The sequence below is a fragment of the Chlamydotis macqueenii genome, chromosome 2, assembly GCF_036417535.1.
Source record: "Chlamydotis macqueenii isolate bChlMac1 chromosome 2, bChlMac1.mat, whole genome shotgun sequence".
Taxonomy (NCBI): Eukaryota; Metazoa; Chordata; class Aves; order Otidiformes; family Otididae; genus Chlamydotis; species Chlamydotis macqueenii.
This window is the reverse complement of record NC_141557.1, coordinates 75530861-75553347: the sequence shown is the minus strand read 5'-3', so window position 1 is coordinate 75553347 and position 22487 is coordinate 75530861. Positions and strand designations below refer to the sequence as shown.

General features: G+C 42.4%; 2 protein-coding genes across 6 annotated transcripts in view; both read left to right on the top strand.

Annotated features, from left to right (window-relative positions):
• RELCH (RAB11 binding and LisH domain, coiled-coil and HEAT repeat containing) overlaps positions 1-9299 on the top strand; it is an 86697-nt gene extending 77398 nt beyond the window's left edge. For 4 of the 5 annotated variants that reach the window (XM_086740328.1, XM_086740327.1, XM_086740332.1 and 1 more), the window contains 2 exons: positions 1117-1187; positions 7488-9299. In XM_086740328.1, coding sequence (XP_086596454.1) covers positions 1117-1187; positions 7488-7608 — 192 coding nt within the window. In that variant the 3' untranslated portion in view covers positions 7609-9299. Of the gene's footprint in view, positions 1-1116; positions 1188-5266; positions 5703-7487 lie in introns of those variants that run through there. The other variant, XM_086740329.1, reaches the window with a different exon arrangement.
• Positions 9300-17299: 8000 nt separating this feature from the next.
• Positions 17300-22487, top strand: part of TNFRSF11A (TNF receptor superfamily member 11a) — a 29612-nt gene continuing 24424 nt past the window's right edge. The window contains exon 1 of the mRNA XM_086740326.1: positions 17300-17519. Within this exon, the coding sequence (XP_086596452.1) occupies positions 17460-17519 (60 nt within the window). The 5' untranslated portion in view covers positions 17300-17459. The remainder of the gene's footprint in view (positions 17520-22487) is intronic.

Sequence of the window (22487 nt, the reverse complement as noted above, 5' to 3'; positions counted from 1 at the left end):
ACCCAAACTGTTTCAAATACAGTGGTGCAGATCTACAGACTGGGCCACATCTTATCAATGTAATAAATCATAGAATCATAGAATGGTTTGGGCTGGAAGGGACCTTTAAAGGTCATCTAGTCCAACCCCCCTGCAAGGAGCAGTGACATCTCCAACCAGATCAGGTTGCTCAGAGCCCCGTCAAACCTGGCGTTGAATGTTTCCAAGAATGGGGCATTCACCACCTCTCTGGGCAATCTGGGCAAGAGTTCCACCACCCTCAGTGTAAAAAAAAAAAATTTTTCCTAATATCTAATCTAAATCTACCTCCATTTTATAAAACCATGACCCCTTGTCCTATCACAACAGGCCCTGCTGAAGAGTTTCTCCCCCTCTTTCCCTTATGTTGGGGGCTCCAGAACTGTGGAGTACTCCACATGGGGTCTCACGAGAGCAGAGTAGGGGGGCAGAATCGCCTCCCTCAACCTGCTGGCCACGTTTCTTTTGATGCAGCCCAGGATACAGCTGGCTTTCTGTGCTGCAAGTGCACATTGCCAGCTCATGTTGAGCTTCTTGTCCACCAGCACCCCTAAGTCCTTCTCCTTAGGGTTCCTGTCAATCCATTCTCCATCTAGCCTGTATTTGTGCTTGGGATTGCCCTGACCCACATGCAGGACCTTGCACTTGGCCTGGTTGAACTTCATGAGGTTGGCACGGGCCCACCTCTCCAGCCTGTCAAGGTCCCTCTGGATGGCATCCTTCCCTTCCAGCGTGTCAACTGCACCACACAGCTTGGTGTCATCAGCAAACTTGCTGAGGGTGCACTCTGTCCCACTGTCCACGTCAAAGGACAAAACCCCGACAAAGGGTTTCAAAGAATATTTTAAATATTATTTTTAAAAGCCAGGGGAAGCAGGAGGGAGTCTTGAACTCCTGTAACTATTTCAAAAACATTTTGTTCCTTGAAGTAGCCACAAGGCATTATCAGATAGCTGGAGTTTAAATGTCCTTGAAAAACAATAGAGAAACTTTTCAAACAGTTCTACTAATATCAGAATTAGTTGCAGAGTAGATTTCATACGAAGTGTTAATGTAAAAGAAAAAATGTCATGTACATTTCTTCCTTATATGTCTTAGGTTATTTTAAGCTCCATGATAAAAGAGTGTGAACAGAAAGTGGAAAACAAGACCGTCCAAGAACCACAGGGGTAAGACTTCCACTTCTCTTTTTTCTGTGCCTCCAGAGTAATGTTCTGCAGAGTGTATTCCATAATGGTGTCTAAGGCTTGTGACCAGAGATCCCGCACCGACATATTCTGTATTTGAAAGCAGATTTTAGGAACTTTATCTTTAATTCAATTTGCGGTTGTTTCTCTCTCCCATGTAAAAGACAGGAAAACACATTTTTATTTTTATCATAGCAATTGCGTTCTTGTTTTCCTTTGTTACTTTGTTCTTAGCTTTTTTTATCCATTTAAAGCTGTAATTGAATTCTGGTCCTGAATCTGAGAAAGCAGGGAGTGCTTGGCCTAAGTGCTTAGAGCAACACCTGTAGCATGCACCTTACAACTCTCTTCCATGAGGGTGGCCTGCAGGCTGAAGGAATTGTTCTGGTCAGGGTAGTGACCTGCTTCAGGCTGCTGTCTTTGCTTGCATGTTTCTAGTGCACACAAGAACAGTTTCTCCAGTGTATAAACTGACCTGCTTGTGTGAATATGCTGTTTAGTAAATATGTTGGCTTTGCGAAAGTACCACCTATGTTGCACTTCAGTAAAACACGAATTCTACAAATGAACAGTAAACACGGCTCCCCAGTGAGGCATCAGACACATGGTGTATATGCATAAATTCACCTCATGTGGTAGAGGTCGTATCATGTGTGTGTCTCTCTCCTGATAACAAAAGAATCTAACAGACCCACAAATTTGGAAAGCCAAGTGTTGCTATGATGAGGTGTATGTGTTCTTTTGCCTGCTTGTTGCCTAGAATGGCATACCAGCAGGTTACTTCTCGCAGATTATTATATAATTTAATAAATCCTTAGCAATGTTGCCCGGAAGAGTTTGAGAAGAAACAGTAGGTATCTGAAAAAGAGAATCTATCTGTAGTCCTGATACCTTGCCATGGGAATCAAGACAATTACTGAAACTTGTTTGTCATCCTTCCATATCTGTAATAAATTTATAGAATTTACTTCTTGAAAAAGCTCAGGCAAAATCCTGGGAACAATCAGTAGTTTGAGGATAACTCAAATACGAAAGTCTACAAGAATTAGACAGAAGAGATGTGGTGTGCAAAAAGAGTCAGTCTCTCATGCACCAAATAATAGTAGTGATTAGCCTGTTTGCTGGTGTAGTTGAAAATGAATGGAGTGTGTAGTAAGAACTGAATCCATTTGAGACATGAGCATGAGGTCAACTCTTAAAGGTGCACCAGAAGTGAACTTTAGACTTTGGAAGTGAAATAATCTTAAGACTAAAAATGTCCAGGTTCTACAACAAATCACAATCCGCAGTACATCTGTTCTAATAAAGTACTTAGTTCTCTTTGGTCATATAGAAGTCCTGTCTAAAGGAAAAGAAATACAAAACCTTTAAGATCCAAATAATGCACTGTCTGTCACCTTCCTTCCTCTTGCCTTTTCTGTACTAAGTGTATTCCAGTTGAATGGCTATTTTCATTATAAAATAGGTATTTCTTTGACATATTAGTTATTTACAGAATGAGAACAGGTTTATTTGACTTAATCACTCCACAGGCATATTCCTTGCAACATAAATAGCCAGTCAGTCAAGAACCAAAAAATGCATTCCTTCATGCTGTTGGTTTTTGTTGGTTTTTTTTGTTTGTTTGTTTTTTTTTTTTTTCCCCAGAACTTCACTATGTTAATTCCTCAAGCTTTGTAGTTTTGCCCTTATCCTTTCTGCCTTCTCTTAAATGGAGCTTTCTGGCATGCGTAGCTGTGTGTCTCTGCAGTAGCTATACTCTGAATGCCTATCCCCTTCCTATATCCTTCAGATTCTTCAGAGGCTGTGTATTTGCTTTTTATTTTTAAAGAAGGTGAATGCTTAGCTGAATGCTTCGCTTCCTTCAGCTATATTAAAGGTTGGCACTTAAGCCAGCTGTTTCCTCAGGAAACAACCTACCAGTAATGATTCTTGGCAAGACAGAAACTTGCTAGTTGCCTCATTAGACCCATCTGACCTTTTGCAAGTAAGCATTAGTTTTATCAAGGTCTTCCCTGTATTATGTGCCTTGTGTAGCAGGTACTCAGTAGATAATTGTGATAAGGCAGAATTAACAGCCAGACTCTTTGCAGATCTGATGCTAAGCAGTTGCTGTAGACTCTCACCAACCAAGGTGTGCGAGGACATCCCTCCACATAAGCAATAACCTAATATTTTGACTAACAAGTTGATTTGTTAGAATCAGTTGCGTACATGGGCATCTATTGCTTTGCAAGTATTTCCCCTGCCTGGGTTTTATGGACTCTTTTTTTAATCTACAGACTAACTGATATTTTTTTCACTTTCATATTAATTCTTTGTGCAATAATAAAAGCTCCCACCTCAGACTTCGACTATATATTTTTTTTAAAGAAAAAAAAAGGAGTGTATGTATCTAAACATAAGAGAAGACTTGTTTTATGTCTGATAAACTTTTTTTGAAGCAAATTAATTTATCACTTCTTGAGCAACTTATTGACAGCCTTTTAGGAGAGATCATTAGAAAATATGAAATTGATTCCTTCTCAGGCAAACGTATTCTGAAGGATTTTTTTTTTTTCCTCTCCTGGAATGCAGCAAATATACACAGTATCAAACTAGTCATTTTAAAGAACACCATTAAACTTAACCTGAAGGTTTTTTTAATTATCTTTCTTGTATTAACTGAACTGTGAAACCTAAAATTATGAAACAAAATTCCTTGGCTAAGCTCTTCCTCATTCTCAAGTGGTGCTCTTCAGTTGGATAGGATTTTTAAGTTTCTTTTTTTCCTGTGTGCTTTTGCCTCTCTCAAAGGTTTTAACCTATTTAGTTCATCAAAGCTGTTCTCTGCATGGCTAGAGTTTGAGTGATCAACTTTTATTTCATGTAGGATTTATACTTACCTTGCTTTGGCGTGTATCATTGCAGACATGTTACCCTAGATGTAAGAGGTCTGTATTACTTAAAATCTCTCTTACGAAAATATTTTGAAGTCACAGTTAGTCCTATTAAGCTGTTGCAGAAACAAGATAAATGCAAACATCATACAATATCCACTGTATTTTCTTTTAGAATGCAACTGCTGAAAACTGTAAGATTTGAAAAGGATAAGTCTTCGCAATGTGTTGCTTCATTCTTTAATTAGCCTTCCCCATTCTTATTCAAAATCATGCGATGTTTGCAATCTTTTGGCCTACAGAATTAACACGAAATATTTTACCGCTGAAGAAATGACATTTTCATATACGTGAATATTTTTTTTCTTGCTAAGCTCTTGCCAATTTCAGTTCCTAATTTCAGCGTTAAATATATATTTGACAAAGGATTTAAATGCAACTAGGAGATAAATTAATGATTCTTGTTAACAACGTGAGAATGCATGCACAAAAATAGAACTGGATGCAAAAGCAATTATAAGATGCTGTTGGCGATCTTGTATTTGCCTTTCACTGTTAGAAAAGGTTGGTCAAATAATATGGGGTCACAGAAATATATTTTTTTTTAAAGATTAAGCTTTGTGGTTTTAAATATTGGATAATTATTGTTGACTTTTGTTCAACACTTTCTTTAGCAATTAACAAGGTATTTCAATCATGAGTAGCAATTTATGTTACAAACTCAATTTTATCAGATGTCCAGCATGATTGTTTTTGCCGAAAGCTTCCCCATAAAACAGGCAGAACTCTGTGTAGCATGCAAATTCATCTAGACACTGGTCAACAATTTGATACTTACACATTATTTTTGTTTGTGGGTTGGTTTTTTGTTTCGTTTTTTAAATAATGAGTAAATGCAAGGACTTTCCATAGGACTACTTTGCTTCAAACTAGATATGTTATTGCCTTGCTGGATTCTCTGATTACTTTTTAAAGACATGAGACTCATTGTTTGATTTCATACTGCTTTTATTATTATGTTTAAATGTTCAATTTGTATAGTAATAGAAGTACTTTGGGGGCATATTTAAACTTACAAGTATGTTGAGTGTTGTGGATTATATTTCTATTTAGAGTAACTTCATATTAGAAAACATTAACTTCTAGACACTCCAGTTTTTAATTTTATATTTTTAACATCAGATGGTTGATATCACCCAAAACTGTTTTGCAAATCAGTTCCTGGTTTTCCTCAAGCTCTATTCAGGATCACTAGAATAATGACAGCACTGTTTGCTTAAAACTACAGGTTTGTCACCAGTTGCTAGGCTTTCTTTTCTTAAGTGAGCAATTTTATACTCTTAATGTTGCTAATGCTTGGAATGTCCCAAATAATTTTCCCTAGTTACACACAACTCTAGGATACATCATAGGCTGGAATAGCTTCTTGTCATTACCCAGCTGATAGCAAGTATAAATTGTTATTTACATAATTTGTGTCCCCTTGCTTTATCAGAAAATCAAGGGAACTTGCACAAGAAATCCATCTTACAGAAATAGTGACTGACCTGCTAAGTTCTACCAACTGGAAATACACGATTCCACAGTTGACTGTAGATGTTTAATCGAGGCAAAGATGTCTGGCTGTGTGATTGTGCCTGACAGAAATACTTAACTTTAAAAAATTTATAAATCATTTCAAAACAACTATGTATCTTCATCACTAGCTGCTAAATAGAATTAGAAAATTATTATTTTTAAAATAAAATGTCAGTTTTAATCAGAAGTTGTCTAAAAACAGATTAATCTGAGAACAAATTTCAAAATTTTAATCTTTACTAAAAATTCAGACATCATACTTTCAATAAAATGATACTTAAACACTAAACATTAGATAATATTAGATAATAAAGTAGAAGGGATGGGGGATATGTTTGAGAAGTTACAGTTATGATACAGTTAACCTATCTGTAAATCCACAGTACTGCTTTTCACTAAAGCTTCCCTTTTGTTTTTTTCAAGTACTCTTTAAAAAGAACCAGAATTCGTTACCACTAAGCACCTTTTTTGTGGTATGAAGTGGGAAAAAATACTGAATGCATCCCTGCTACCTTTGAAGAAATTATTCACATTCTGTTCAAGCAATTTGGAGTTAACTTCAACTTGACCTGTCTTGATGCAGAAGTGTCTAACAGAACTGTTTATAACCTTGCAGACTGAAAAGTCAATGCCTGGAAGCTGGCCTGTGCCAGTAAGACAGACCTTGTGACCTTAGGTGTAATTTTGACACGCAGGGTCCGTGCTGAGCTCACAAGGGAGAATTTAACTCATAATGTTTTGTCAAATTGACCCTGTCTAATGTTGAAAAATGTTTGCCATTTTAATTACAGTTCCTGCTATCATACATTTGCCTTGTTGCACTCTGTCTTGCGACAGATTATTCCTACTATGCTAAGCAGATAAATATATCTGAAGTTGAGCTCACTGATACGTTGTAATTTTTTTTTTTAAATCAATTAATTTTGCAGCATTGGGATAAGCTCTTAACATATTATTTGAAGTTGTAGCATCTTCTAGGTTCAGCATTGATTGAGTTGCTCCTCCTGGTCCGGTTTGTGGGAAAATTGTGCACTCTCCATTGTCTTCTCCAGTATGCACAAAGTAGGAACACCTGAGCAAAGGTGGTAGGAGTCACATTCACCACAGCCAGGAGGAGAAAGCTCTTTTCCCATCAAGGGCCAGACCTAGTAGGACTCAGTGCCCCAGGGTGGGAGTTCACAAGAGATTTACAGGGGGATTGAAGGAAAGCTGATCGAGTAATGTAAAATAAAGCTTCATTGGGAGTTACTAGATTGACAGTCCACACCAATTTTAAACTGCTCAAGTGGAAATATTGGGAAAATAAAAGAGTTGGAAATTAAGGAGAGAGGTTACTGTTCTGTATTTACCTTGCTTTTACTCTTCCCTACGTATCTGCTAATGGTCACTGTCGGAGGCAGGATGCTTGGGCTAGATAGATCCTTCGCCTGAAAGACTACTGTTGTTTTTATATTTAATAAGGTGGACGTTTCCAGTGAGAAGGTAAAGCCGATCTTTCACAGAGGTATTTGTCACTAGAGCAATTGCCAAACAGCTGACAAATGCTAATGTGGTGACTTCTAAAGGTAGTAAAAAGTAGTGTGCACAAAAATAGTTTACAACTTTTTACTAGGAGTATGAGGGCATGATAATGCATTTAACAGTGTGTATTTGGATTGGTGGCGATGGTTTTTCAGTTCTTCTTGATGGACTGGTCTTTTTTGATCTTGAGACCTCCAAAACACAAAGACAATTCAGTCATTTATTAACTAACAGCACTAGTTTATTAACGAACGGTTCTTTTTTTCTTTGTAGTCTCATGTCATTAAATTGTTTACTTTCCTAGCTCAATGTCGATAGCAGCAAGCCTTGTGAGTGAAGATACAAAGACCAAGTTTTTGAACAAAATGGGCCAGCTGACTACATCAGGTGCCATGTTGGCTAATGTGTTTCAGAGGAAGAAGTGAGATGGGAAAAGGAACTCCCAGCTAACACTAAGATGGACCTCACAGAGACTGGTTCTTGTACTTGAAGTACTTGCCTTTTAATTTCTTCTGTCTTATGTTCTTGTAGTATAATTTTATTCTAACCTCCAAAGATATTTGCACTGCTTTTGAATATCGCTGTGTATCTGTTAATTTTGGGTTAACTGTGGTTGATATAAAACTGAAATCATAGTCTGTACCAAGTCCCTGTTCTGTGTTCTTGTCTTTCCGGCATATTTTTTTTAATATAGTGAAGGGGTTTTGTTTTGTTTGGTTGTTTTTTTAATTTTCTGACAGGATATGAGCAAATATCTGTATTATACATGGAGCTATTATGACGGTACTTAAAAAAATGTAAATTTGAAGTCATTGTCATGAAGTAATAAAAGTGGAGATTACTTATGTATTTAAATTATGAAAGAGTAATGCAGATTTTTTTATTATGTTTCTAAAAAGAAGAGGAAGAACCACCAGCATTTGTCTGTGCTTCTAGGGTTGTTTTTGTAAGTATTGTGCATCAAAAATCCAGAGGAATTGCAGTATCTAATATATGAGACTGCTTGCACTGCATCAGTCTGCAGGGAATGCTCATGTTTCAGATGCTTTATGCTGACATTGTAAATGCTGTACAAAGTCCTTCAGATAAAATTCTCACATCTGTTGTGGTTTTTTGAGGGATGTTTTCTTTTGTTGGGGTTTTTGTTTTATTTTAAAGCACTTTAACTACTAGTCAACACATCCAGAGGCGCATCCACTAAGTAAAGGAAAAACGTGATAAATTAATAAATATTAATAAATGTATAAGCTACTACACAGACATCCTAGTACGCTTCTGCAGGCAGAGGAAACAGAGTGCTTTCATCGTGCACTCAGTGTGCAGTTCTGTGTACTGTGAGAGCTAAAATTAAGTTATTTTGTTGTTTATATTGAATCTCAATCAAAGTTCAAATTTAATTTCAGAATATTTGAAATTATAAGAGAGTATGACATGCGGTTTCTTTAAAATGTTAAGTAGACTGCATACATACTTTAGAAAAATGACATTACAGGGAGTATCTTCAACAACTACCAAATATTTTTGTTAGCAAGGAAGCATTAACAACTAAATCCTTTTATTCTTATGCAGCACTTTTTTTTCCCTTCTTTATGTCAATGTAAGCTTCTGAAAGTAAACTTAAGTACATGCATGAACTGGTATGAGGTAGCAAAATATAAAAGCTCAGGCATTCTCTGACGTGATACCATTCAGTTGGAAGTGTTAACATCTTTGAGGACAGGGGCAGCAAACCGAGTGAGAGAAGAAAGTATTCACTTCTGAAACAGAATATGGATGGAGTAGCAGATCAGGTGTTGCCCTTAGATGGAAACAATGGAGATAATTTGAGACTTCTAACTGCTTCGTGTCTGTGCCTGTTGGCTCTGTATATACAGTTGCCTGCCATGTTTGTGTTGTGACAGGGCCTGCTGCACACTTGCACACTGTCGGTCCCTTTACACTGCACTGAAACATTTCTCTTGAGATTACAGACAGCTCCATGCCTTCGTGTTGCTTGTTACCATGAAAGTATACTTTTAGCAGACTGACTGTGAAATGGAGACATTCCTGAGGAATGGGAAGTGGTGACATTCCCTCTCTATTGTTCTGTTGTCAATAAAAAGTTTTGTATACCTGCCTTGTCTTGTTACTTCTGGTCTTCTCCAAAAGAGATTATCGCATCAAACTAGCTGTTACAGGAGAGAGGTCGAATGTACAGAAATTCTTTAGCCTTAACTTTTTTTTACATAGCAGATTCTAGACTGAACTTGCTGAATTTCCCATGTCAGTGTGCCTGTTTTGCTCTGGATTCTAGCCATGTGGCTTTATTGCCATTTGCTTTATTGCCATATTGCAGGGTCTCCTCCTCTCCAGTGCCACTTGTTTGGGTTTTTTTTTTTTTTCCTATGTCTGTTCCAGTAGTTGCAGTGCCAGAGATAGCTCTGTAGTCATGAGACCAAAATGACTTACTTATGGTTAAATTCCTACTTTCCAAAGCAGGGCAGCTGCCTGTAAGAGTGGCTCCTAGCCCACACTGAACTTCAAACAGTGTTTAGAAACCTGCTAATTGGCACAAGCCAAAAAAATGTGACAGCAATTTTACTATGGATGACTGTGGGATGAGACTCTGTTAGTATAAATGTAGCATCTTTGCCCAGCCAGATCCAGTCTCTCCAGCCTTTTGCAAGGCTTAGCTTTTGCTAGTCAGCATTTTACTTTTTACCAGTTGATGCAAGAAGGTTATGGTAACTACTGAGGTGAAAAAAAAAAAATTCTGTAGGCAACACAGGTTGTCTGCAGGAGTTTTTTCTCCTAAATTTCAGGTCACTATTCCTAGAAATTGATTGCAGGATTTTTTTTTAATGCTTATTAGTTTATCAAATATTGACAAATTTTCAAGAAGATCGCAAGAAGTTGTTCTATGGTTTGGTTTGGTTTTTCTTTTTCCTCCTAGGTATGGCACTAGAGCGGGAAAGAAAACAAAGAATTACAAAGAAAAGAGTTACGGTCATATTTTAAATTAACTTTTTTTTTCCTCCTGCTATTATACAAAACAAGTTAAGTGAACCTATTGGGAGAAAATGCTTCATTAAAATAAGACTGCTGGAAAGAAACTCATGCCCAAAGGGTTATCTTCCATTGCTTATGGCTTTGCCTAAATAAGGATTCTGTAGAAAAAAAAACCAAAATGTTGGCTTTATTTGCTCTGCCTGAATTTCTCTAACTTGTTGGCTTTGAATAGGGGAGATGTTGAAGGTCTCACGCCTGGTGAAATTTCAGAATTGCAGGTTCTTTATTTAAGTATCTTAAGCAAAGATGATTGGTGGACTGAAGGTATGTGGCTGCCTGAACGAGTCTTCATTATCTAAATATCTTTTTGGTAGATTAAACATAAGGCTGACTGATAGTATGCATATATTTAGTCCTGAAAGAGATTGTTTTCTTAAAACTAAAAATGGGGCAAATTACTCTTTTCCTGTTTTCTAATAAAGATGAGTAAGGGAGCTTCTTAAGAAAAGCTGCCCATTCTTCTGTCAGTCTCTTCCCACTCCCCTTTTGCACCAAGAAGAGGAAAAAACGCAGCTCTTGCTGTACGTAAATTCTGGTTAGGAGAATTAAGAGCAGTATTTGAATGGCTTCGGGGCTATAGTAACTGAGGAAGCTGATGTTTGCAAATTAAAATGTTAAGATTGAAAGATAAAAATTATCCATGAAAAAAATCTGTTGTGATGAACAAGGAGTTTTTGTAACATATTGTGGGAATTCATTGCTACATACGGATGATAAGATGATTTGAAATGGTGTATAAAAAGCAGAAGTGTGAAACATTGCTTTTCTCTCTGTTGTGACAGTGTTAATGCCACTTTTCTATTCCAGGAATAAGTGGCTTTACGTTTTAGTGCAGTTTCTAAAGCTGGGTGTCATGCATCAAAATGTTTTAAGTAATTTCCCATGTGAAACTTACTGATGTTGATATTTAAGTAAACCACAAAGTCCCAACAAAGCTTCATGGAGCAGAAAATCATTAATGTGCTGATACAGCAAGCTGACTGGCATGGCACTGATCTTAGGTAAAATCATGGAATTTCTTGCATCAGGTGTAAATGCTGATGAATTATAGGATTGCAGTATGGTGCCAGGCAACAAGAGTTCATGGAAACTGGTTTGGCAGTTTACTGAGTGCATTTGGCCAACATTTCTAGCAAACGCATTCGCATATGTAGCTGATTTGTTTTAGACTATGAAATTTGTCAACAAAGGCATGGAGGAGTGCTGTTGTTGAGTAAATGGGCTAATCAGGTCCTGGGTGTTAGTACTGTATGCCAATAGATCATGTGTTAACTAATCTCAGTGACTAACCATGACTGAGTAATCCTTTTCCAGAGGAGCTGTTTCTAAAGCGTTCTGCCTTTACGTTTAGCGTTGGCCAGGTTCCTTGCTCGTAGGTGAGCTGTAAGAAAGTAAGATTCTGCTTGTAGAGTTTGTAACAGCAAGTGAGTGGTTAACAGCCTGTATTTTGGAGGCATCTGCACTACATGCTGAGCCTGACCTTCCATCATACTTCCAATGTAGTGAAAGACTTCCTTAGACTGAACATTCCTAGTTCCTAGAAACTCTGAGCCTGAGCGGTTCTCCTGTAGAAGTCTTGAAAAGGTGACTCACAAGTTGGCATACAGGCCCAACACCACGACAGTGGCCTGTCTGATGCCTTTCCTAGCACTGGTATTGTGTGTGCTCCTCACCACATCCCTCATTTCACCCTGTTTCAGGCTGGTCTGTACCCTAGCCTCCAACTTTTCTATCCCACAGGGGCAGATACCTTTTTATTCTACCATTTAAATACTGTGGGCATACAAAGAGGGCTGTCTGTGGTGTATTTGAATATTGCCATTCCCAAAATTATTGTGATGGTGGCCTTGTGCCGCTGCTCTTCGCCCTGCAGTTTAATGGAAATTTTTCCCATTCCCCAAAACCTAAGAGACCTCTTCAGCTTCAGTTGCAGCTGAGGTGGAGGCAGCACGATGGAGTCCTGCTGAAGTCAGAGCAGCTGTAGTGAAGTGTGTGCCTTGTAGGATCCCGTGCGTCATTCTGCCAGGCGTGTTACACCTTCCCTTTAAATATGCTGCAAGGGCATCGGGGAAGTGGGGAGGGGGAAGAAGCAACTGTAATGCTTAATAAGCAATAAGGATTCATTTCTATTTGATCCTTTGCTGAGAGATGAATGCGCTCTATTGATCTAAGTATGAGTCATCTCAATATGCAGGTGAGTTTTCAAAGAAGTTCAAGATTGTTAAGTGTGCTGTTAGATAAAATGGCAGGGTGGCTCTGTGGAACTGGTATAATGGGGTGTTGCACGGTGGTTCAGAGGAGCCATGGTCTCTGTCCTCCCCTTGAGGGTTTGGTGAGTGTTTGCCAGCCTTAAAGACTTATCTCCAGGCAGGACAGAGCTTGAGGTGTATCCTGGGCAGCACAAGCTCCCCAGTCCATGCCCATGTTGCTCTTGTCCTAAGGATGAATCTGTGACTTAAGCCTTGGAGGTCAGCCAGTTAGTATCTCTTCTAAGCGTGAACAAATATTCAAAGTTAAAAATTCACTGTGACTTTGTATTTCCTTCCAGAAGTACGTAGGCATTGTGATTGCCGCAGTGGTTGTTGATAACCTATAGGTTCAGTGTGTGCTTGCACGTACTTCAAGCATTTGACCCATTATTGGTGGCTGGTTGTGAGCTTTTTTCTTTTAAGTGCTGCAAACGTCAGGTTTTTTGACAGGCATTCAGCACTGGTACATTTTTTTGTGGGATTCTGAAAGATGTGCTGTGTAAACCACACCAATGTGACTAAGGAGCTTCATTATACTTAGCCTGTCATGAAAAATATTTGTGCGTTTGAAAATCTTAAGGAGATTGGGTGATAGTCTGCTATGGAAACATGCACTTCACAGGAAGAAAACAGTTTCAAGTTGATGGTATGGGTTTGTGTGTGAATTTTTTTTTTTTTTTTTAATAATAGATTTTTAAAAAAAATATATTTTAATACCTAGAGACTACAACAGAGGTTAGAGCTCTATGCTAAATGCCTGCAGACATTTTTCTACTGTGTTTTCTCTTCAGTTCTCTTTTCTCTTCAGAGAGCTCCACGTATTGGATCACGTAGTAGGGCCCTCTCCCTGTGGCGGATGATGAGGCCGATGGAGGGGGCCTTTCTCCCTGGCCCCATGATGGACTCCGTGCATGGCTTGCTGATATTCCAGAAGCTGCACTGCAACCCACCTGCCTCCCCATGGCATCCCCCTCCTTTAGAGGGCTCATTCCTAGCGCTTGAACTGTGCCCATGAACTGGGTTTCTCGGTCACCTGCGGAGAGGCAGGTGCTCGTATTTACAAAGCCTGTATTTAGTTCAAAATCTGAAATCCCAACCAAACTTTAAAACTGCTACTGGACGAAAAACATTGATCTAGATCCAGCAAAACCCTTCATCTCATCCCCCATCCCTCTGTAGGATGTGAGAGGCAGGGGAATGGAAGCACCTTCACAGCCTTCCTGCGTGGTGTGAAAAGGCATCCTGGGGTACAGCCATGTGCCTTTCAGCTTCGCTTCTCTGCCCAGGTCTCCTTTGCATCGTTACAAAGACCCAGGTTTTAACACACAGCTTCCTCTGTCTCCCTCCCAGGGAAATGGGATATCGTGAGGGTCTGAGGCCCTTGTGCAGGTAAGGAGCAGGGGAATTTGGTGGCACAGGTAAAGTGAAGGAGTAGCTAGGGACGTGAATGTGAGCCTGCAGGTGCTGTTCAGATGCCCTGTCGACTGGTGTATCCACCAAACCCTTCCTTATCTTTGCTTCTTGGGTTGGAAGTTTCGTAAATGCAAGGGTCAAATTCAGGGATTTCCTGGGAGTTAGTCATTGTTTATCCAAGCTCCTGGAAAAGAGGCATTCTTACCCTGATGCTGAAGTGGTTTCATTTTCAGACAGTCACAAAGCTTGCAGTATTACATCGAATGCTGCAGTCCTTTTAATATGTACTTTCCACTTTTCTCTAGAAAGGAGGGAGGTAAGAAGAGATCCCTACTGACCACAGACTTGCTTAGCGGTCAGCCGTGCTCATGGTTTGTTTTCCATGGCAGGCTTCACCAGGGAAGGGATCCTGCTGTTATCCAGGGGTCTTGATTCTGTCACACCTCTAAGGTTGTGCATGGTTTTCCAACTCTCTTCTGTAGAAGGAGCATCCTGAAGGCCAGTTTAGGCTTGCGTGTCACAGTGGTGAACAGAAACAAGAGGTGTTTGAATGCCACTGTAAGTTTGAAACTTTCAGTTTTCAAGCATTTTGGTTTTATTCAAAATAGGTTCTTGGCAAAGGTAGCTGAAAAATTAGTATTCTTCTAATTAAAAAAAAATTATTGTTTTCTATAAAAGGCTGACAAAGCAATTTTGGTGTAAATTTTTAGTTTTTACTTGTGCTACATAGACTGATACGTACAATAAATGTGAGAACATAGAACTTTCTCCTATACATTTCCCAGTTCATATTTTCTAGCATTCACATTTCAGCTTCTATTGATCTACTGCAATACGTAATTAAGACTATAAAGCACCCAGTAGTGGCTTCTGTGGGTTTTGGCTCAGAAACATAAAATTTAACTCGGAGGAAAATCTCTGAGCTTTCAAAAAGAGATTGTTTTCACACAGTGGTAGAAAATGAGAGAAATTTCAGCCTGAACAAGAAATACTTCAGGCAGAATCAGGGGTGAAAATGCAAAAGTCATCGAGCTAACGTGCGATACTGAACTATCTGGAGCTCCTTCAAACTGAACAGGGCTTGGCTTTACTCAGCGCCTTCAAAGCCTTTACTCAACACCTTCCGAGTGAGCCAGTAAGGTGTCTGACTGCTCATGACAGCGTTGAGTTTGCTCCTGTAAATCTGTGGTTAGAATGAACAGCTGGTAAATAAACACAGCCTATAGCCTTGGTATTGTGCTAAATGTGAAAAGGGGAAGAGACTTAACAGACTGTTCTGTTTAAAAAGAAACATTTCCTTGTACCTTAAATATGAACATTTTAAAACACCCCGGCCGCCATAGGGCTGCAAGCTTTCAGCAGTGGGTAGACGTGGCTCTGGCAGAAGGATCTCCACCCAGTGCTGCCCTACTATCTCACCAGGCTCCCTCCAGGACCAACAGGGAACAGGAAAAGCACGCTGCCAGCAGCTGGGTAGATACGTTACCAAGGCCTCACGCCTTACCTTGCAAAGCCCCCGACGAAGCCAACTTTTCCCGTTGCCTACCAAACAAGCTGACTGCCACAGCCAACCCTCCCACCCCTCACCCCCAACTCAGTTTCTGTTCAGTACTAGAGCTGTGGCCTGTCCAGCCCAAGTGTGGTGAGACCTCGACTACTCTGGCAGGTCAACAGGGCTCCGACACTGCAATCGTGCCAGCCCTGTGGCTTGCTAAGACCCATCAGCATGCCCCTTGCCCCCAGGCTCTTCTTGAGGCGAATGGGGGCAGCAGGACCAGCCACTGGCCCGAAGCCAGGCACATTGTGCTGCAGTGTTGTTTTTGCCTCATATCCCATTGTGGAGCATCAAACCCATGTAGGAGCTACCGGTGCCCAAACAGCCATGCCATGTTGGAGACCAGGCAGGAGAACCTGGGCACCGAGCGATTTGGCAGTGCCTGACACTTGCGGAGGACATTGAGGGTGTTAAGTGTTGAAAGGAACTTTAGGAAGATTTCAAAGGTCTGGGTTTTGGCCCCTGGGAATGATGTAGAGGTGACGTGAAGGTTGTAGCTTTCTTTTGCTATACAGGCAGGTCCTTCATGCTGGCTACAGGAGGGAAACCCGGCAGCCATTTCTGTCCCGAGTGCTCCCTGGCTCCGAGGATCGCTCTTCTGAGCAGAAACCAGACCACAGCGGCACAGGTAAAGGATTTTTTAATATAGATATCTATTCTCTTCCATTTTTGTGAACTGATTTATTTATTTATTGGCAAACATAAAGCAACTTATAAATAAATTTTTTTTTTTCCCTGGTCAAGGGTTAAATCTAAATACACAAGTGAAAGAACAACTTCCTTATTCACTCAAGTCAGAAGCATGCTCCCGGCTTATTTCACAGCGGCGTGTGAGCGCAGGGAGGCAGGGAACGTGTTGTAACGACGCAGTTGGCTCTGATGGCTACTCAGCCCACCCCCCCCACCCCACCCCCCCGCCCCGTAAATTGTCGCTGCCCTATCCTGCCCCGCCACAGAGGAGTCCTGAGCCCGCACAAGTTAAGGGGCACGGCGAGCACTGCCAGGGTTTGGATGGCACGCCACAAGCTGCAGCCGCTCTTTTGCAGGGCAAAGCCGTTGCTGCTGGGTTGGTGGTGTCAGCAACGCCTGTAATTTTGGGGGGCGGGAGGCCACCATGCACTCACCGTCCCAAGTTGGGTGCCAGGGACTGGCCCCGTGCACAGCGCAGGGCGTTTTAGAAGAGCTCCCGAAGAACATCATCTGCTTTTCTTTCCTCTGGCAGCAATCCCACCTGCCAGCTCCTGCCGTCAGCCGAAGCAAAGTACTTGAGCGGCTTTGAGTGGCACCAAAATGCCGAGACTGATGCCTGCGGGGCTGTTTCGTGGGAGCAGAGATGGGATGGGGCAGGATGGGATGGGACGGGAGGCTTTCCCCAGCACCGGGGGTAGATGTTGGCTGGAGGGCGGTTGTGCCGGGGTGGATCAGACCGTGAGGTAGGAGGCCATCCAAGGCATGGCCAAGGCCTAAGATGTCCTCCGACAGTGTAAGGCAACATCCAGAGGCAGCGAGGAGGAGAAGGCGACTAAGAGGGGGATGCACGGCAAGGGCAGGGGCCAGGTAAGCGGCGGGCTGGGAAGGGAGGGCGCAGATGGTGGGAGGCAGGTGGGTGGATGGCCCTGCCGAGAAGGACCGGGAAAGCTGTCCCCATCGGCTGGAGGAGGGACGCGGGGATGGTGACTAAACTTCTTGTAAAAGGGGGTGGAGAAAGGAAAGGGAGGGACAAGAAGAGGGGAAAGAAAAAAAAAAAAACCTGCATGTCAAGTCTGAGGAAATGCTGTGGGAACTACAGCCAGGCGCTTTGCTTTTTTTTTTTTTTTTCTTTTCTCTTCTTCTTCTTTTTCTCTCTTCTCCCCTCGTGTAGCTGAGAGGAAGGAAAGGAAGAAAGAGAAGTAGCAAGCTCAAATGTGCCTCGCTCGGCTGCCAGGGCGCGGGGGCTTGGCTGGAAGGATCTAGTTTCTCTTCGGTGGCAGGAAAAGGAGCCACGGGAGGAGGCAGAGACGGACACCCAGACATGCCCGTCGCATCAGGCTGCTGGCTCCTTCTCCTCTGCCTCGCTGCCGCTGGCAAACAGGTAAGGCTGGGCTGCCAGGGCCGGAGGAAGGGGGAAGGCGCGTGTCCCATCTCCCCCGGGAAGGTTTGGTTCTTTGCCTGTCGCTCGGAGGAGTTGGCGAAGTCGAAGGCCGTGGCATCTTGCACCGCCAGCGCTGGCGGAGCGGGGTTTAGCAGAACAGCTTTGCTTGCCTTTTTTTCCCCTCTGGTTGTTTGGTTTTTGTTTTGTTTTGTTTTCCCTTGCAGCTTGCACTCTCTTGGTTCTTTAAAAATCAAAATAGCCCAAACCCAAAGCTCCAAAGGAAGCCAGAGGATCTGCAGGGAAACAGCCTGCTCCTTGCCCAGGGCAGGGTGTGAGAAACCAGAAAATATTTGCAGTGAGGTTGTTGAGGGATATAATTTGCATGTAGAGTAAAAATAAGGCAGACTCCACCCTACCAAACAGATTTATTCTAGAGAGTGTGAGCACGCTTGTCCCTCAGACATGGGACGAGCACGTACGGTCTTTGCAGCCCAGCTACAGTTTTTCAGCCTCCCCCTGAGGGGTGCAGTCCCCCTCCTCATGCTCTGACCACTCCGCCATCCTGAATGCGGGCAACCCCTGAGCGGCCTCAGGAGGTGGGACAGCGTTGTGACCCCCAGTCCACAGGTGGAAGACTGAGGCCCAGACTGGCTATGTGTCTCGCTTGGAGGTTCACATGCCACTCGTGACAGAGCTGGGAACCAAACCCCGATCGATCCCAGGTCAGCTGCCCCAAAAGGGCAGCCCTTTCCTCTCAAGGGGAAAGATCTGAGCGAGGTTTGGCTGTGCAGTTGTTTGCAAACAGAGCATGCTCGTTTTGCAGCTTCGTGCAGTGCCAGGTGGCTAATGGTCAGCTTGTTTTACGGTTGGGATCATTGCTGGTCTTCCCCTGTTTTCAGAAAGACTGTTTTCTACAGCCAGCTCTTGCTTGAGCTTTCTGAATGGTGTACCTTGAGTTTCCTCCAGTGGTTTAAATTTGCAGAATCTTGCTTTACTTGTTCTAATTATACTTAATTAGCTTAAAAATTATTCCCCTCCCTTCGGGTTATTTAGCCTCTTCTAGACTGGCAGGCTGTTTGCAGATCCCATGCTACAGGCACTTTATTTCCTCCACTAATCCATGTTTGGCAGCCTTGCTACCATTTGTGTTTCTTTAATTTGAACTTGTAGTATTTCTCTGTGCCTCATTATTCTTGATTAGTTATGTCATTTTAAGTGCTTCCCTCAACCCAGTGCTATAGCTGGGACATGGCTGGGTTCCCTGAGAGCAAGGTGCAGCTTCAAGAAAAAAAAAAGATTTAAAAAAAAAAAAAAAAACCAAAACAAAAAACCCTCTGCTGTCTACAGCTTACAATTTAATGTCTGACCGCATAGTCCTGAGAGCCTTTCCTCTGGATCCTTGGTCCTAAATATGTTGCCTAAAACCACACAGGCCTTTTTTCCCCTCTAAAACATGTGTTTCATTCTGTCCACCCTTGCTCCTGAGGCTTCTCTCAAAATGCTGCTGTCCAGGTGTCCTCCATATGGGTATGAATGAGCCTGTATATTTCAAATGTGATTTTTACATCATAGCTTTCAGGTGGTTTGTCCCATTCCTCAGTATCCTCTGTATCTGTCTTTTTTATCCCCTGCCCTGGTGTTCAGGACTGCGATCGGTGCAGCACAATGAGCAGACCTCAGTGTTCTCCGTACCTTTGCTCCAGGTCACTAATCATGATGTATTTGCTTCCTTCTGGAGCCGTTTGGGTTTGGGGCAGTTGTTCCCTTTGGAGTCTCCTCGTTGCCTGGAACCTGCGTAACTCTTGACCAAACCTTGGAAATTCAGGCTTCCATGCTATAGCTCCCAGCATGTTTCGGGTACCCTGATGGAGGAGCCAGGAGCAGCTCCTCATTACTTCTCACCTTTCAATTCAGAGCCTTTCAGAGGATGCAAAACAGGGAACTTAAATTTATTTGAGGCTGATGTGTAAAGTCTTTCCACTGCATTCAACACGTGCTTCGCTCTGAGTCTGTAAGTGGTTACACAGGGTGCAACTTCCCAAAGCCAATGCCTTGGACAAGCAGCAGTACAAAATAGTAGAGGGTTCCAGAAAAGTTGTAGCATAAGCTTACATTGGAAAAGCCATGCTTTGTCAAAGGGCCAATTAATCTAATATCTCGTCTGCAACCGTGAGCAGAACCTGCAAGTCCAGAATGTGAAAGAAAGGCAAACCTGAAGAGATGCTCCTCTCATCCAGCCTTTCAGGTTCTCCTTTGCTCGACTGATTTGAACGGTCGTTTCTTATAAGAGTGCTGTTTTCTGATGGAACAAATTGTGAGAACAAGTGTGGTGGGACTGAAGTTTGCCTGATGCACTTGTGTTAGTTTAGAGTCAATAATATGGTGGGGTAGTGGCAGGGCAGTAGTATTTGCAATGTATTTCCTGCAAAGAATGAGAAACGCTTGGAAATGTAAGTTGATGAGTACTCGCAACTCTTCTGAGAATAGATACAATCATCGTCATCATTTTCACCAAAGAGGAAACAGGAACAGAGAATTCATGACTTGTTCTAGGTCACACACCAAGCATGGAGCAGAACTACTGGGAGCAGAGCTCAGCCCTCCTTGTCTTGTGCTTCAGCCGCAAGCTGATCTTTCCAAGTGATTTGTTGTGGGTGCCTGTCAGAGGTCATGGTATTTTGCTTTCTGAGGCATGATCTGCTCAGCTTCTTTCTAAAGAATAGTCACATCCCTTTCCTTGCTTAATGCTGGCGAAGAGCATAAATGTTTCTATCAGACAGGACTTAAAACCTGTGAGACTGTGTGTTTGCAAACACGCAACAAACCAGTTGCCTGGTTTAATGGCAAGGACTCTTCTTGCTTTGTATGGCAATGGGATGGGCTTTTCCACTGCTCCGTAATATCTACTTTATAGGGAAAGTTTGCTCACTGCAAGCATCTGGAATTCTTTGTAATATAGAAATAATTTGGCCAAAAGATTATCTTTTAACTTCCTAGAATACACAGTCTATGATGAGAGGGGGAAAAAAGAGCATTAAAATGTCTATGCTGTGTTACATCACGGGCTCTCCTTGTCCAGTATTCCTGCTCTGATCTGGGCCAAAAGAATCACTCGGAGCAAAACTTCTGCAATATCGAATCTAAACTCCTGGATTTATTCTGTTTTTAACAGCATGGGTTTCAAAGTTACTGTAATTCAATTAGCTCACTTGTCAAAATGTCTTTCCAGGAATGATTCCTGCAAGAAAAACTGTAAAGTTTTTCATTGCTTTGCAGTTTTCACCAGAACATATGAAAAAAAATCTTACAACACCAAATATGAAAGGAATATAATGCATATAAAACTAAATCAATCCACAATTTAAGAAACCTCTGCCGCTTCTCTTTTCATGTTAAGCATCATCTTCCTGATGTAATTTCTTCTTTCCCACAAACGGGACCAAAACAAACCTTCACCACATTTCACAAGTGAGTAGATTTCAAAGCTTATCAGCCATCTTGAGGGTACTGACCAACGTCATTTATGGCACAGGGCTCTCTTCATACTGTGCCAGAAGGGGAGGGGGGGAAGGAAATGCAGGTCAAGCAGATAGATTAACTGTGACCCTAAGGATCTGTTTCTGTTGCTTGTTACTGTCATCCCAAGCACCCTCAAGCTCACAAAAGTGGGATGTAATTTGTCTGCTCTGCGAGAACCAGTACTGATGGTAAAAGGGATGTGTGCAAATCTACAGCATAGAAAATCATGAAAGCCTCAAAGTGGTGCCCTCTGGCATTTATACCTTAATGCTATTTTGAGGAATCATATTTGAGTCACTTTGCTATGTTCATCCATCTGTCCCTTGGAGTTCAAGTGGTGGAAGACCATGCTGTACCAGGTACACGCGTGGGCGCAAAAAAAAGGTAACCCCAGTCACAAGGCTGTCCTCCTGCTGCTCCTCCCTGCCAACTTCCTCTCTGTATGACCTCCTGTAGTCTCCAGGAGGTGTTTGCGGTGACCAGAGCCAGGAGGGTTCCTGCCACCACGTGCTGTGACCGCAGAGTCCAGACCTCCTTCCACCCTGCGCTCCAAGGGGCTTCTCTGCCGCGCAAAGGCTGCTGGAGACGTGGAGGGGGGGTAGTTGCTTCAGATGCTGGTTTAGCTTACTGGAGGCGGGCAGTGAGGAGAAGAGGGAAATGGCGATGGCTGGTTCATCACGTCCTCAGCTGCACCCGTGCTTCTTGCTCAGGCTGCCCCCTTCCTTTCAATGGAAACCCAACTTGCCAGGCAGCCCTGGCTTCTGCTGCAGCTGCTCACCCCTCCGGTTTAGGTTGGCGTTGCCTGCGTGGAGAAGCAGCTGCTGTGAGAATGGTTCAATATTACTGATGGAGACCACCAAGGCAAATACCTGTGTGTTATAAATGCAATATAAAAATTAAGTGCTGTTTAACCAGGTTGCACTATGGACTTGGGTAGGCCTCAGTCTGTCTAACACAATAGCCTGCCTGCAAGAACTTGCCTCTTTTTATTACTTACTCTTGTTTGAAAATGGTCCAAAGTTCACAGAGCAGAAGAAAGACACTTGTTGGCCCTCCACGGGATGCGGCAGCGACGGCTGAAAGTTGTAGGGTGGGCTGCCGGGGGGTCCCGCTCTGCAGGCTGTGCTGGCTTCCAGGGCGGTCAGCTGTCGTGTCCACTCTGTAGCGGCCGGGTTTGCTGTGATGCTTCAGCTCTGGGGAAATGCAAGTTTCCTGATTGGTTTTTGTTTGTTTGTTTGTTTGTTTTTTTTAACCTTTGTTTGAGTTTCACATCACATCACATATTTGTGATGTGGTTCCTTGCTGAGGGCTCAGCACCGCACCAGGGGAGCGATGCCGACTTACGCCCAGCGCTCTGGGACATCCTGGTTTTTGTCCCATACCTCTGCAGCCACCTCAGATGCTCTTCGCACTGCTTCCCTTGGTTACCTTTTTTGTTTGTCTTTTCAG